The sequence below is a fragment of the Sus scrofa genome, chromosome 7 (genome assembly GCF_054392235.1).
Source record: "Sus scrofa isolate SSC_HxYL_T2T_F1_AM1 chromosome 7, Sscrofa_HxYL_maternal_Yorkshire_Landrace_v2.0, whole genome shotgun sequence".
NCBI classification, from domain to species: Eukaryota; Metazoa; Chordata; class Mammalia; order Artiodactyla; family Suidae; genus Sus; species Sus scrofa.
In genome coordinates, this window is record NC_139389.1 from 37,313,017 (window position 1) to 37,329,409 (window position 16,393).

General features: G+C 41.1%; 1 protein-coding gene across 11 annotated transcripts in view; it reads right to left on the reverse strand.

The window, feature by feature from the left end:
* Nucleotides 1–16,393, reverse strand: part of ZNF451 (zinc finger protein 451) — an 83,477-nt gene that overhangs the window by 64,658 nt on the left and 2,426 nt on the right. For 8 of the 11 annotated variants that reach the window (XM_084967871.1, XM_084967878.1, XM_084967870.1 and 5 more), the window contains exon 3: nt 8,885–8,965. In XM_084967871.1, coding sequence (XP_084823997.1) covers nt 8,885–8,965 — 81 coding nt within the window. Of the gene's footprint in view, nt 1–5,789; nt 7,431–8,884; nt 8,966–16,393 lie in introns of all 11 variants that reach the window. The other 3 variants (XR_014809949.1, XR_014809947.1, XR_014809948.1) reach the window with 1 other exon arrangement.

Genomic DNA, 16,393 nt, shown 5'->3' on the forward strand with positions numbered 1-16,393 from the left:
TGTGCTAAGCTTCTAAATGAGACCGATTACAAATAAACTATATTCTATCCAAGACAGAAAGGAGTGGGCTGCACAACTAGAAGCAAGCAGCTTAATGTAATTAAATAAGTCTTAAAACATGGAACTGAATCTAAAGCTGTGCTTAGTAACCTGGAAAATGTTTTCTCCAATCACCTACATCTCTGTCACCTCATTAAACAAAAGCAGTACAGATAAAGGGACCACGAACATGAAAATTATTTTAGCACATCACTACCTTGTGAGCCAAGGCCATCACAGATAACAAGAGGTCTAACTGTAGCCCTTAAAACTGAATGCTGTGACAGAGCCGCCCTTATAAGTGGGTAATGAAAGGAAACAGCACAGGATAGCTCATAGGAAAAATAGCCTGTGAGTTTAGTCTTACAAAGGGATGACTAACAGAACTCCTAAGACTTGAAGCATTTAAGGTCAAAGAACAATTTTTTTAATACCGCCAGATATAAAGCATTTATTTTCACTACCAAGGAACATACTACTCGGGAATATTAGAAAACTCAATACAACTTGAGAGATCTCCGAAGTCCTAAAAGAAACTACAGACAACCTGAGAACTCTTGTTGAAATGACAAGGCATCAGAAAATCCAATGGACCATCTGAAATAGACAGTTACCTCAACAAAACCAATAAAGCCTTAACCACCTAGAGAAAACCGATTAAGATAGGGCATATGTCAGGGCTGTACTATAAATTCATGGTGATGAGCTTAAAATTTTTATGAGAATGAAAAGATACAACTAACAACAGACTACATGTAATAATATATTTGTATAAGGACTATACAGAAATGAGAAAATACTACCATGGAATAAGAAGGCATTAAAAACTGGTGAAAGTTCAATAGCCAAACTGATAATAAGACTGAACTGCCCACATTAAAAAAAAAAAAAAAAAAAAAAAAAAAAAAAAAAAAAAAGGCGGGGAGGGGACATTTTTAAGCAAAAACTAGAAAATGCTGAAGGCATTGTATTTAAACATACAACTACAAAGCCACATCAAAATCCTGGCTAGGATACACTGGTAATGAAAAGTATAATCGACAAGGAGATTAAGGAAGACCAGACACCCTTTTAGAAAGAGGTGTTACATAAAGGGGAAGAAAAGATCAATACAAAGAATGAAATAACTGACATGTTTAACATCAAAAGGACATGGCTGGACTGTGATCACTTCCAGATATGGCCCACCAGAAGCAAACATAATTTCCAGTGATGAGATATCTCAGTGGTACCAAACACTACTATAAAAAAAGGTTCTCATTCCTACAAAGTCAAGCAAGTGAAAAAACAGAGTAGTACAAAAATATCATCCCACTAATCAATTCAAGAAAAAAAGATTTAATAAAACAATATTATGCTCATCATTCCTCCAGGAAGGAGAATTCCATAATATATATTAATGGCATAAAAAACTTATAATATCTGGAAAAATAACAAAAAAGTTTGCATTCAATACAGTGGTCATCATCAGTTTAGAGATAACTTCCACCTGCATGTTTTCTTAAGTGAAAAACGAAGACATGATTGGTGGAAACACTAATGAAGAACTATACAGAATGGTTCCAACCAACTGAATGGCATGCAGGAGATGCACACAGATACCACAATCAATGACTGGACGGGCCCCTAACACTAAGGAAGGAAGGGTACCTTTATAGAAACAAGGCAACTTAAACAGTACAAGTCTAGGCAAAACATGCCTCCCATTTAAACAAGAAAAGTTTTGTTATTGCAATCTTTAAGCTATCTCTATGAAGATCTAACACAGAATTTCTAACCTTTACCAGAATCCCAGTCAATTAATCATGTCCTCAAGAAGACAGGGTGGGGTTTTTAACTCTGTATCAAATTTTACAGCTAGAAGGGATTCTGGCTTGTGTCTGTTCCAGCCTCCTTGTTTACAGTACCTGAGAGGTTATCTTGGATGTAGCAGGCAGGCCCTTAAGGACATTATCAGTCAGGTCACTTAGGTACCATTCAGTATATTATTAGTAAAACACCAATGTAATATACTAAAACAGTACCCAAGAAGCCTGAGTTAATGATCCCCTCGAAGTATCATTTCGAGGGCTACATAAATAAATGGAATTATACTGATAAACAGCCACACAATAACAATAACAACAACAACAATAATAATAATAATATATAAGTCTAAATGTAAGTACACTGATGAGGAAGCTGTCACAAAGTCTAAAAAAAGAAAAAAGATAAAGTGTCAGCAAATGTACCGCTTTATCCTAATGTCTTTGTTTCTTCTCACCATGTAAACACATCCACTTATCAAATATGTGTGTTACCATGGCAAAAAATGAGATTAGATAGGAGACAAATGATTCAATCAGGAACCTAGAACCTACAGATAGAAAACAAAGCTGCCACGATGCCCAGAAAACTGAGCCAATCACTAATAACTATTGTGAAGTTATTTAAATAGTCATACTATACAACCTTCTGAAATGGATCAACAGTGCTGAAAAGAAAACTAACACTCAAAAGAAGTACATTTAGATAGTGCAATTGTATAGATGATGAATAAACTGCTATGAGATTAAAAATCAATGTACAGAATTCACATAAATATCACCAGCAACATATGCAAGACATTTAAATGTTGTTTTTAACAACAGCATGAAATTTAAAAAGGCACTTGATAGAACAATTAATGGAAACAGTATTTCTACGTACACACAGTAACTACAAGAAACCATATTGTCTCCGCATACATTTTATGTGTAGTCAAACAGTAACACTTTGAAGAAAAAGGATCATTAGATGCATCCCTTTTGAGAATACCAAATCAACCTGTGATGGTTCCAAGGCCTCCTAGAAAGCCTAGAGGTATTCAAACGCAAGGGGGAGAATCTTGCCAAAGGCTCTGCACAGGGCAGACGGGAGGTAAACACCTGTTCCCTGACTACGAATGAGTTCCATACACTACTGCAGGGCTGTTTCCCCAGACCAAGTCACCATTTTAGCTTATGACACCATCATCATTCAAGTATGCCAGACAAAGACTTTAAAATAACAAAAACAGGTTAAGGATATTGTTTCTTCTATAGTCAAGAGACCCATCTACAGCTAAACCCATTCCCACTCTACAGTGTTCTGCCCCAGCCTATGCAACCACCAAACCCTTCAGAAGCTAGTAGCCACCTGACTACCAACTCCATGATTCCTCAATACCTTTTTATTTTTAGGAAAAAGTCTCTGGAGGTGCTTGGGCACATCAGTTAGAGAGTGGTACAGCAACATTACTTATCTTTTTAATTAGTTATCTTTACAACTGAGCAACATAATACAAAGGAAAAAAAACAGCAGTGCTGTCATAAACATTTAGGAGAGGAGGAAGTGCACAACAGTGGGAATAGTCAACATGACTCAACTATACGCTTAAAAATGGTTATGATGGTAGACTTTAGGTTATGTCTTTTTTAACCACAATTTAAAATTTTAAAAAAAACTTAAAAGGAGAAGCATGTTAAGTGGAAATGCCAAAGCAGTTTCAGACAATCAGATCTTCAAGTACCATTTATTTTGGTTTGATTTCTGGAAAATAATCTCAAAAATCATCAAGTTTGTGACCAGCATCTAATTCAGGGCAGGGAAGGGGAGAAATGGCAAAGTGGGAGCTGTCCAAAGCAGCCTTCACTACTGGGAACTAAGGGCAGCCATACAGAAAGGCAGCATGGCCTCCCTCCCCAGCAAGGTCCCTGGTGGCTGATCCTTTCACAGAATGAAGTACAGCGTCACATCCAGGGGCAGAGACCGTGAACTGGTGCAGTGGCCAGCATCAGCTATAAAATCTGTGAGTTCTTAGGCCCTTGCTTCTTTTCAGTTAGTTATCAATGCTCTAGGGTTCAATTCAAAAGACAGTTTCTAGAGCACTGGCATGGACCTAAAAAAGCAGAAGCAAAACTTTGTGAAAAATATAGAAAAATTCAAGGTTAAATCTTAACTCTAGACATGACTTGACCAAATCTGCCAAGAGGAGACTCTACCAAGACTGAAGATTAAGCTTATCTACAAATAGGACAAACAGAGTCAATACAGAACCCTGAAATTATCTGACAAAATAAAAAAACTTCAAATAGGGATATATGCATCTTCAAACTCTACAGCACAAATAGGGAGACGAAGAAAAGTCGACACAAAGGGTGCTGACTATGGTTATGAGGAGGAGAGGGAATGCACTTCCAATAAGCTATGAAAAAGTGGGGCATCAGAGAAAGCGCTGATCACCACTGTTCCTGCAGGAAATAGAAACCACACAAAACCCAAAACAGTGTGTCAGTCCACTAACAGGAGACCCAAAATACTGTTCTCAAGCTGATGAAAAAGAAATGCAGATGTTTGACAAACCAGGAAATTACAAAACTGTAAGCCTGTCAATAAAACTTTTTCTATTTGGCAAAGCAAATAATACTAGATGACATATGCAGACCCCTCCAATTTAGCATTTTCTCCATCTCTGAAGTCAGGCTGCAAAGACCAAGGTCTCAGGGCTGGGACGCCATATAGCCATTGCCTGGAGACTAAAGATGCTGTGGGCCATGTAACTGAGCTATCTGCTGCCAGTGCCAGTCTGGAGGAGAAAGAGTAATGGGAAGAACTGGGAACAAAAAGGTGAGTCATCTCTCACAGCAGGAGTCTGACTAGATTAAGGGACCAATAAATCAAGAACGGGTCACTGCAGTCTTGACTTCAGATTCTCAAGAAATTGTTGATGGATATCCAGAAAGTGAATGTGTAGGGCGTTCTCTTTACCACCTCCAGTTTCATGTTAAATCACAAGGATTTCTCAGGAACGTCTAGATTGATGGCATCCCTCTTTATTACCATTAGAGGACCAGGCTGTCAGGCATGTTTGGTTCTTGCTCTTTCAAGAGCTCAGATATGCATGCCTGGATGATGTAACATCCTTTATTTCCAGGGCAATAGCCTGTGTTATCTTTGTTGTATCTGGAGTGTGATAAATTATCAGCTCAAAAAAGTGCAGAAGGGAGTCAAGAAGGTCATCTTGGTGAAGGGCCCAGACGATCCTGGGAGAGCACCAGGACTGGGTCTCACAGCCTGTCAGCAGATGAGAGCCTGGCAGTGCCAACTGCAGAGAACTCTCACCCGTAGCTTGCAGCTCCGGGTAGTGACAGTACAGCCGTCATCTGTCCTGCTGACGACAGGGCATTACTGCAGCAATTTCTACAGCGATGTCACAGGCAGGACAGTCGTCTTCTGGCTGTGTCCACAACACACCTGTAACATCCAGCCATCCTACTGGGTACAAACTGGATTGGCAAAGTTTGGTCTGAATTACAGTTCTTGTTGTATGGCTTCAAGTCTGATCCTGAAGCCTCCCAGAGCTGGAGAGCAGTGTGAACCCCTGGTGAGTTGATCATCCTGACATAGAGAGATTACAGCAGATTTGTCGTTTTGTGAGGATTTGATAAATTGAAGCCTAAACAAGGAAGCACTGATGACCTAAAAAGGAAGGATTTGCCTCTGGTGTTAGAGACCTAATGGTAGATTATTTCCAAACCCCAAATCTGCTATCCTCAGGTTACCACTAAGATTTTCCTGAGGAAGAAAGAAATCTTTGTATTTTTCCTTCATCACAAGAGAACTCAGATTTCTGAGCACCCTCCTCTAGACTTCTTTTGGACTAGAAATAATGGGTAAGCCTCTGTCCAGCCCTACCCAAAAGTCTCTACTGCTCACCCGGCCAACGAAGCATGAGTCTCTTTACTAATTACCTCATTCCAAAAGTCTACAATTCAAATGCCAGCTGTGATAACTCCATACATGCGTTCAGTCTCTGAGGTGACTTCTGGCCTGTAGGTCCTGTGAGTGGGAAGGGCAGGAGAAACAGCTGGCTCTCGGACAGCCACACTGCAGACCATGAAGGGTTATCAGTTCTTGTAACTGTGGCGCTCTGGAGAGTCTCCCTTCTTCCTATATCTGTAGGGGTGGTTTCGAGGTTTGTACCAATCCCCTCTGGAGTGGCCTCTACTGTGATAATGGGCTTTCTGATCGTGCCCATAAAAGTAGCGGTGTTGACTGTAGTATTTGCTGTGGTCTTTATACTCGTTTTCTTTTATACTGTTTTCTTCTGCAACAACAGCATTCGCATCTTGTCCAAAGAGGGAGGTACCATCAAAGGGCAAGTGTGAGATCTTCTCCTGGGTCTTCTTAGTGAGAGATGTGAGTCGAAGCCAAGCCTGCCTTCTGTAGTCTATTGCCATTGCCATAACTCTGACTACAGAGTCCATGATGTCCCTCGTGGTGCAAAGCTGCCAAAGGCCGGCATCCATACCATCAGATATTATACACCTTGCTTTCCCGCGATCAAACTCTGGGTCATGGACCAGATCCTCCATGTCTTCCCAGAGTTTACGCTGATACTGAGTCATATAGGCCATGTAGCTAGCAGCTCGGGCTGCGATGGAGGCAGCGTGGTAGAATCTACAGCCCATGACCTCCATTTCTTTGGAGGTAGAGTCCAGAGGCGAGGTGGTGCTCCCTCTCTTGCTGTGCTCTAACGCTTCAACAATGGGGCCCCCAGCTGGTGGATTTGGCTGGAAGGGAGAGGTGTCCTTGGCCACAGGATACACCCTGTGTCCCATGAAGGAAGAAGGATGACAATCAGCAGGGTCTTTAAAAACCTCCGTGGTGGCAATTTTCAGAAGAGGATGCAGTGGAGGAACCAAACGCTTTTTAGAGGTCACACAGTCAGGTTTCCCATCATAGGGTTCTGCTTCGGCCTGCAATGTCACTCTCTTTATCACACCTCTTTGTTCCATTCTCTTCAGGAGACCTGTGAAACTAGACTGACTGGGGTCTGCTGGCTGCCCTCTGTCATCGGCTGATGGGGATCTGCACTCGGCCTCCTCTTCAGCTGTGGACACGTGTTCTTCCCTGGAGGCAGAGACGTCCCAGGGAGCTGAGGAGCTCTCACTTGGCCTAGAGTGATGGAATCTGAAACAGCTCCTGGACTGCAGGTCACGGATCACTCGGGACATCTCGGCCACTTGTGTCTGGAGATAGAGGATGGCATCCTGCCCATGCTGGGGAGCTGAAGACTCTACAGGTAAGTCCTCCTTGACCTCCGAAGAGGCCAAAGATTCTCGGGGAACCAGAAGTGGAGGCGAAGGCAGAATCTGGTTATTTTGTGATGTCTCTGTCTCAGAGATCTTAGTATCTGAATTACTGGGATCATGTGTCTGGTTCTCCAATGGGTTCTCAACAGAAGAAGGTTGGGAAGCTATCTTTTGTGGACTGCTGGTGCAGTCCCCAGAGGAGGCGCTGCTGTCTCCAATGGGAAGAGGGACACTGCAGCCAGAGCACATCCCTGGGCGATGACTCTCAGAGGATGGCGCCTTAGACACAGGTGTGCTCTGAGTTATCCACATGAACAAGGAAACCAAGGGAGAAAAAAAATAGGCTTTTAATATAGTAACTTTCAAGTGCAGAGATGCATGTCCAGTAAGTAGAACTCAATTTTTAAACTATCATCATTAACAGTGAAAGATGCGATCCATTACAAGTCAGCAAGGGGATCAAAGACGTCAAATCCACAACCTTCACCACCCCAAAGGCCCAAGCCAACTACTGGCATTAAACTGGCACTGTCTATGAAAAAAGAGAGCAAAAACAAGCCCAGTTCACGATGCCATCCTAGCCGGCTGCTCGTTCCCATGCTAGAAGAGGTAGCAAGACTACTGGCAACAATTTTTAAAAATCCCCTTCAACATCTGTAAGTCAACAAGTAGAAGTTAATAACGGGAGAAAGACTTGGACAAAGGTCCACTGAGAAGAAAAAACTTTTCTAAAAGTTCCCCCTTGCAGAGTCACATTTTAAGTCCCTTTAAAAATTCTCTCATCCACTCTCCATGAGTAACAAAACTTTCAACTGCATGGCTCTACTTAACGGTTTACAGTTTTCAAGGAGCTTATGTATATATTTGTTACCTTATTTTATCCTCACAACAACCCTGTGAGGTAGGTATCACCGCATTATTCTTGTGTGATAAGGAAACTAGGATTAAAGGGCTACTTAGTTTACCCAAATTCAGAGAGTTAACAAGGAGTAAAGCTGAGACTAAAACCTAGGTATTCTAACTATAAGTCCAAGTCTCAATCGCTTACATCATGGAGCAAGACTTCTTCCGGCCACCCTCAACACATAGCTGGGCGTTTCCTAATCCATCACAAAAACAATCTATTAGTAGAAATTTGGGCTAAGACAAATCAAAGACAAGATTGCTACAAAGGGCTCAGCTAGTTTGGTTTCTCAGAGTCAGGGAAGTCTTCGTTTAAGGTCAAATCTACAACCAATAAATCAAAGGTTAAGAGAGAAAACTCCAAATATGAGGGAGGCAGAAGAGCTTAAAAGGAATGATGTCTGAATAACTTGGAACCCTTCCCCGCATCCCATTCCTGAAGAATCTTTATCTATCTTTTCTTCTAAGATAAAACAAATTTCCTGTAGCCACGTGGTTCTGGAAGAAAAGGATCCGGTTCTACAGGGCACATGAGGAGAGACGGGAAAGGAGAAGGGAGCCAAAAAGCTTGCAGTTTTTATTCCATTTCCCTTTTATCAGATATCATCTCCAAGGCACATAATCCTTTCTCATCCTCAAGGAAAGCAGAGGATCAAAGCTGGAAGTAGGGGATCTTCTGGGCAAAGGACCCCTTGGACTACTTCTTACTGCCCCTTTAACAGAAAAGGGCCATTCTGTAAAGCACAACAGCACCTGAACACAGCCATTACTGAGTTGATCGCTCTCTCTACAGAGGGCCTCTTAGATGCTGAAAGTGAAGAAATGCAAATCAAATGTAAAGTACTTACCTCAAGATGAGAGGTGCTAGGCTCTTCATCATCACTGCTGACCAGATCAATGTATTCCAGAACAGGTCGTAAAGGTCCCTCCTAGGATGGAATGAACAAATTAACAAGCATCTGGAGTTATCCCAACTACACCAGCACTTAAATCAATCCCTTTTTGATATTGGGAACTGCAAGAACTCCTCTGCAGAGGAAGCCTTATGGGTGGTAGAAAATAACCAGAACAAATGCAGAACCAAGAAATGATGACAAGACCTAGAAGAACCTAAGCCCAGGGAGGGTACTGAGACCTGTTGGTTTCTGGGGGAGAGGATTCCTAATATAGGAGAAGCGCTACAAGGACATAGCTACTAGAAGCCAGTGCGTTTCAGATGGGGTGGTGTCAGCAGTCTCTTAGAAATCTAAGCTCAAAACATGGAGCTCTCTGACTAGTGAGTGGGCTGTACCTCCCACACCTAGAGTCGCATATCAAACCTCCTTCATCCTTTCTTTCCATCCACACTGACTCCACCACAGACCAGGCCTGGAATGCTAAACTTAAAAGCCTAGATTTTACTCTACAGGCAAAAGGGAATCAGTAAATACTAAGATAGGAAAAATATCATGAGAGCTTACTTTAAGACTAGTCACCTAGAGGAGTATGGAGAGCACGAAAAGCTGGATAATGAATAAATCCAAGCACATAATAACACAAAACTAACATAGTGGCAGTGGGGAGAAAACAAACAAACCAAAAAAAACAGTGATGTCATGCTGCATATACAAGAGAATTCTGAGAAATAAAATCTGCCTGCCGGATCAGTAAACAGTGGATGTTCCAGTCACCAGCAACTGCAGTCACCTCCAAAGCTGAGCCCTGAGGGAACTCAAGAAGGAAACAGAGAATACCTGTGATCTATTGGGCAGCCCTCAAACCGCAGCCACTTCCAGGGGTGAGCCCTGAGAAAACTCAGGCTGCGAAAACACAGGATTTTGGCCCCAGACAGCCAAGACGAATATCAAAGGAACGATTTCAGTGAGCCCAGACCACTGCATCTTCCCATACACAGAAAAGCCCTAAATTCCTTGAGGTATCTAGCATTCTGTTATTAACAGTAATCTTTGTTCCCACTTCCTGCCCTTTGTTGCAAAACTCCTACATATCCTAGCTCCCACCTCACCTCCCTGGAGCAGTTTTCTCAGGGTTACCTGAGATGCTGCCTCCTGGGCTTAAGTCCTCATTTTGCCTCAAATAAAAATTAACTTTTGGAGTTCCAGTGGCTCAGTGGATAACAAACCAAACTACCAACCATGAGAACTCGGGTTCGATCCCTGGCCTCGATAAGTGGGTTAAGGATCCAGCATTGCCATGAGATGTGGTGTAGATCAGTAGCTACAGCTCCAATTCAGCCCCTAGCCTGGGAACCTCCATATGCTGCAGATATGGCCCTAAAAAGACAAAAAAACAAACAAACAAAACAAAAAAAAACCTTAACTTTCAACTTTTAGGTTGTGCTTTTTTTTTGAAGTCAACAATACACAGGTATAATGAAAATAAAAAACAAAAAATGGCTGGGGCTATTAAAAAAAACACACACACAAAACCCTGGAGTTCCCTGGTGGCTCAGCAGGTTAAGGATTCAGCATTGTCACTGCTGTGGCTCTGGTTACAGCTGTGGCGAGGGTTCGAACCCTAGCACAGGAACTTCTGCATGCCATGAGTGCAGCCAAAAAAAAACCAAAACCACACACACGCAAAAAAAAAAAAACAGAAAACCCAACAACAAGGAGTCCAAGTGATCATGGTCCCTCAGATTTCAAGCTTCAGCAACTACAAGGAGGATAAGTTTGGAATAGCATCACTTTGGAATTAGCCTAAGTCTGGAACACAGAGACAGAAAGCTGGCAACCTTTTGGACAGATGCCCAAGTGCTACACAGAGGCAGCTGGCCAACAGCTGGAAACGCAGGCCTGTGGACACAAGAACATGAGTAGAAATGGAGACTGGAAACTGCTCCCCTACGAAACTATCAACTCCAGAACAAAACCAAAACTATTTTGTTGCCAAAGAAGAAAGCAAAGAGGAGAAAGAGATCCAAGGAAGCTCTTGAGAAAATTATGGAATTTTAGGATACAGGAAGAGATAAGCAGGTAATCATATATCTGAGAAGAATCAGTGATACAGAATTTCAAAGAAGCTAAAGACAGAGAAAAACCTCAACAAAGCTGTCAATGCTAAATGTGGCCAAAACCACTGACCACCAAAAAAAGCCACTGAATTTAGCAACAAGATTTTTTTTTTGGCCACACTCATGGCATACAGAAGTTTATCAAGCCAGGGATCAAATCCAAACCACAGCAGTGACAATATTGAGTACTTAACTGCTAGGCTACCAGGGACCTCTAGCAACAAGGTTTTAAAATGCCTTTGAGACAGAGTTCCCTGGTGGTTTAGTAGGTTAAGGACCTGACGTGGTCACTGCTGTGGTTCAGATTTGATCCCTGGCTTGGCAAAAAAATAAAATAAATTAAAATGCCTTTGAAAGAGCAATGTTCAAGAAAATAGTGAGCAAAAAAGTCAGGGTCTAAAAAATTAAGAAGAAAATAAGCCAATAAAGGCCAAGAGTAAAGATTATTCTTTACAAAATTCTAATATGTTCAGAACAAGAGAAAGTAACACAAGGGAAGAATGTGGCTGGGGGAAAGATCTCTTAGGATGAGAAAAGATGGCAGTTGGTAAACCAGAGTGACATATGCAGTGGGAAAAACTAACAAAAGAGACCTCAGGGTCAGGAGACAGAAAGTGAGATCTAGCGGAAGATCCTCTTCCTGAGAAGAGATATCCAGTCTCAAAGAGTGCCCCGTTTCTCCTCTCCCTAGGCCACAACGTCTCTCTAAGCAGGAAATTGCTTTCCCTGCAGGCAGATAAACCAGAAAGCAAAACTTCTGGGCAGGGATCAAGTAATACAGTACTTAGGATTTCTCCCCAAACTGTAAAAATGGAAATTGTGAAAAGAGTATAAGAAGGACAGACATTCCCCAATGTATGGTCAAAAGATGCATCACCTACTCTAAAACCTACCACCTGTACTAAGATTGTCAACATCATACATTCAACCTAAGAAGGCAGTAGAGGAGATAAAAATATAACAGCTTGTGCTCTTCAAGAAATGTACATTAGGAATTCCTATTACATCCCCACTCATGTAGCACACCAAGAAAGACCCCAAGTTTCTAGAAATACAGAGGGTGGGCCAGAGCATCCATGAAGGGATAAAAGGCAGAGGAGAAAAGGAAGATAAAGGAGATTAACAGGGCACAAAGCAAAAATAGAATGGGCAGGAAAAAACAGTAAGGAAAATGGTCACAAACCAGATTAAATATCCTAATTTTAGGATAGAGGAAGAGATAAGCTGCAGAAATAGGAGAAAGGGCAAGAAAGAGAACAGACAAGAGAAGACTACCAGAAATTTCCTGTTGGCGTCAACCTTCACACTGATGGGCAGCCATTTCTGAACTACTGAAAAATGTCAATTTACGATTCACGTTAATTAGAGCAGATAAAAAAGAAACAGGATAGGAAATCCATAAATAAGAAAAAGCAGGAGTCAGTTAAGACTATTTTTTCATTCACGTGATAGAATGGCAGAAGACAGCATGTGTTTGAGACCCAAAACGGCGGAGGCTGAGTGGAAAAACAACACAAACAGGTGTCCCAAAGGAAATAAACTCTATGCTTCAGCTAATTTTCATAAATGAACAAATTTCCATGTAATAAACTTAAGGAATCAGAACACCTAGATACTCCATTTATTTTACCCTAATCTGCAACATTTGTCATGAGCATGAGCCCTGTACAGGCACTGTGCTCAACTTTTCACGTGCGTCATTTCACTTAATCCCCACAATTACTTTACTATTAGGCCATTTAACAAATGAGAAAACTAAGGTATACCTGTTTCCATAATTACATAATTGGCTGTGTGATCACTGTTATTCTGAAGCAGTTCAAAGCATACACACTACTTTTAAATCAATGTTTATTTCCTAAGTTCCTGAGATATTTTCTCTTCCTTTAATATGAGAAAAATGACTATCTGCTATTGTCTCCATCTCTGAAAAATTCATAACACTGACCAAAAAGTATGTTAATTCTCCCCAGAAAGTAATGTTTATAATACCATTATCAAGAGAAGGTAATTTTTTATGTTTATAATGACTGCTTATCTTAAAAAGTACAAATGCACATGGTCCTCCAATTACAACGTATTTTATTTAAATTTGCTCCATCCATCAACCACCATTTCATCCCCTTAGTACTGGGAAGTTTAAAAAAAATTTTTTTTTTTTGCAATTTCTAGGGCCACTTCCACGGCATATGGAGGTTCCCAGGCTAGGGGTCTAATCAGAGCTGTAGCCACCGGCCTACGCCAGAGCCACAGCAACGCGGGATCCAAGTCGCGTCTGCAATCCACACCACAGCTCACGGCAATGCTGGATCCCTTAACCCACTGAGCAAGGCCAGGGATGCGAACCCGCAACCTCGTGGTTCCTAGTCGGATTCATTAACCACTGCGCCATGACGGGAACTTCTAAAAAATATTTTTAATGACAGAGTTCCTGCTGTGGTGGGACATGTTAAGGATCCTGCAGTCTCTGCAACAGCACTGGTATGATCCCTGGCATGGTGCAGTGGGCTAAGGATCTGGAGTTGCTGCAGCTGTGGCTCAAGTTGCAGCTATGGCTTGGATTTGATCCCTGGCCTGGGAACTTCCATATGCCACAGGTGTGGCAAGAATATATATATATGCTTTCGTTCTTGTTATCAGAAAACTAATTCACAATACAAAACTAAAATACCAATTACCCACTAATTGGAAAGTGATGCCAATATACTTAGTCTACAAAAAAGCAATTTACCATTTAAAACAAAAACTATGGGAGTTCCTGCTGTGGCTCAGTGGTTAACGAATCCGACTAGGAACCATGAGGTTGCGGGTTCGATCCCTGGCCTTGTTCAGTGGGTCAAGGATCCAGCGTTGCCGTGAGCTGTGGTGTAGGTTGCAGACACAGCTGAGATCCCGCATTGCTGTGGCTCTGGCGTAGGCCAGCAGCTACAGCTCTGATTTGGCCCCTAGCCGGGGAACCTCCATATGCCATGGGAACGGCCCAAGAAATGGCAAAAAGACAAAAAAATAAATAAATAAATAAAACAAAGACTATGGATTTGAGCACAGACGCAAAATCTAATTAAAATCTTAGATAATTCATAGGCTTTTTCCACACAGAGAAGTTAGGGATATGGTTTACTTCTACAGTCCTGCCCAATTCAAAAATTTCCTTCTTTCTCTCTTTTGCTTCTTTTAGGGCCGCATCTAAGGCATATGAAAGTTTCCAGGCTCGGCATCGAATCGGAGCTGCAGCTGCCAGCCTACACCACAGCCACAGCAACACCAGATTCAAGCCATGTCTTCGATCTATACCACAGCTCACAGGAACACCAGATCCTTAACCCACTGAGCGAGGCTAGGGACTGAACCCACATCCTCATGGATACAAGTCAGATTCGTTTCCACTGTGCCATAACAGGAACTCCAACCAATTCAAAAATTTCAAATGATTCCCAAATGCCTGCTGTAAGTTCAAATTTAGTTCACAATTCAAAATCTAGAGTATCTGGCCCATCCTTCTCTCTCCTACTTAAAAAAAAAAAAAAAAAAAAAAAAAAAAAAAAAAAAAAAAAAAAAAAACGTATCCTTCATAATTAAGCATAATTCTCTCTTTCATTTTTATGACTTTCCTTATTTCATCTCAAAATACCCTTTTAAACACAAACTAAATGCTACCTATAGAAAAGTAATAAACTGAAAGCCTTATGTCTTTTTTTAATAGCACCGTGTATTTTTTATAAAATAACTTTCTACTAGAACTATTTACAATGTTCTCATCCCTATCTCATCTTTCATGCTGAAATGAGTAGGATGTACTTCCAATTAATCTTTGTAGCTCCGAGGCACTTAATTCATGAATTTACATATTGTGAGCTCTAACATTGTTTTTACTTACTGAGCTAATTACAGCCCCAAGACACCCAGCCAGAAGACAGCCTTAGTATTTGACCAAGACCCCCTTGTGCAGCTGAAGTATTATCACTTGACCTTTGGGCTCCTGAAGCAATTTATGAAATTATACCTTGATTTCCTTCACAAATTTCCACACTATACCAACAATCTTGGCTGAAGCGTAAACCTCATGGGCTTTTATCCAGATGATGACAGGCTGCCTCGGCAGTTTTTATACCTCTGTATCTAGAGCAGCACTGTGAATAATCATGTCATTAGCTCTTAAACACTTTCCTGGAAGTAAATTAACATATCTGCAATTTCAAAGAATGTAGATAATATATATGAAAGATGGTGGCTAAATAAGGGATATTATTAAATTAAACAAAAAATTAAAGCAGAAGACCTAAATGAAAAGTTTTGTTGTTTTTATTTTGTTTTTGTTTTTTTGTCTTTTGGCCTTTTCTAGGGCCGCTCCCACGGCATGTGGAGGTTCCCAGGCTAGGGGTCAAATCAGAGCTGTAGCCACTGGCCTACGCCACAGCCACAGCAACGCAGGATCCGAGCTGCATCTATGACCTACACCACAGCTCACGGCAATGCCGGATCCTTAACCCGCTGAGCAAGGCCAGGGATCAAACCTGTAACCTCATGGTTCCTAGTCAGATTCGTTAACCACTGCGCCATGACAGGAACTCCCTAAATGAAAAGTTTTTATGGTAACTTTTGTCTCCTGTTTAAGCACTGTTTTCACAAGCATGCTGGCTTTACAAAAATCGAATGGTACACTTATGAATTGTGCAGTCCTCTGTACGTGTATTTCAATAAAATTTAAATGAAACAGCTCAGTTTTGAAACTCCACATCTATATCCTTCCTTTTCTTCAGCATGCTATGTTTAGTTTCAAGCTCTATATTTTCCAAACCACGAAAAGACTGCTGTGCCACCATGCAGATTAAAAATGGGAAAATTAAACTAAGAACAAACTAAGAAATCCAAGTAGTAACATCACAGTGTTCTTTTTCTACCTGAAGAAATCTTAAGCAAAGAACTATCTGTTAACTTTATTGGACAAGCACTACTTGAAGGAGTCAAGATTGGCTTACAGAGAAGTAGAAGATTCCATCTCTAATGTATTTTAAAACAGAATTAAGGTATCATTAATTGTCATTGAAGTGTTATCACTAAAAAGGTAGAATGAATGTATTTAATAGGTTTCTTCTAATATTGTAATTGCATGTAATTCACTACACCACTTGAAGTATCAAACCTTTAAACCTATATTCAAAAACAGTTAAAAATAGGCTGCATCAAAATGGATACAAATACATTGTATATTTTTTATTCTCATGTAAAGATATAACAGATTCTCTACATTTAAAATACTACTTATTTTTGGAGTTCCCACTGTGGCGCAAAGGTATGAGCAGTGTCTCTGAAGCCACAGGACAGTTTCAATCCTTGGCCTGGC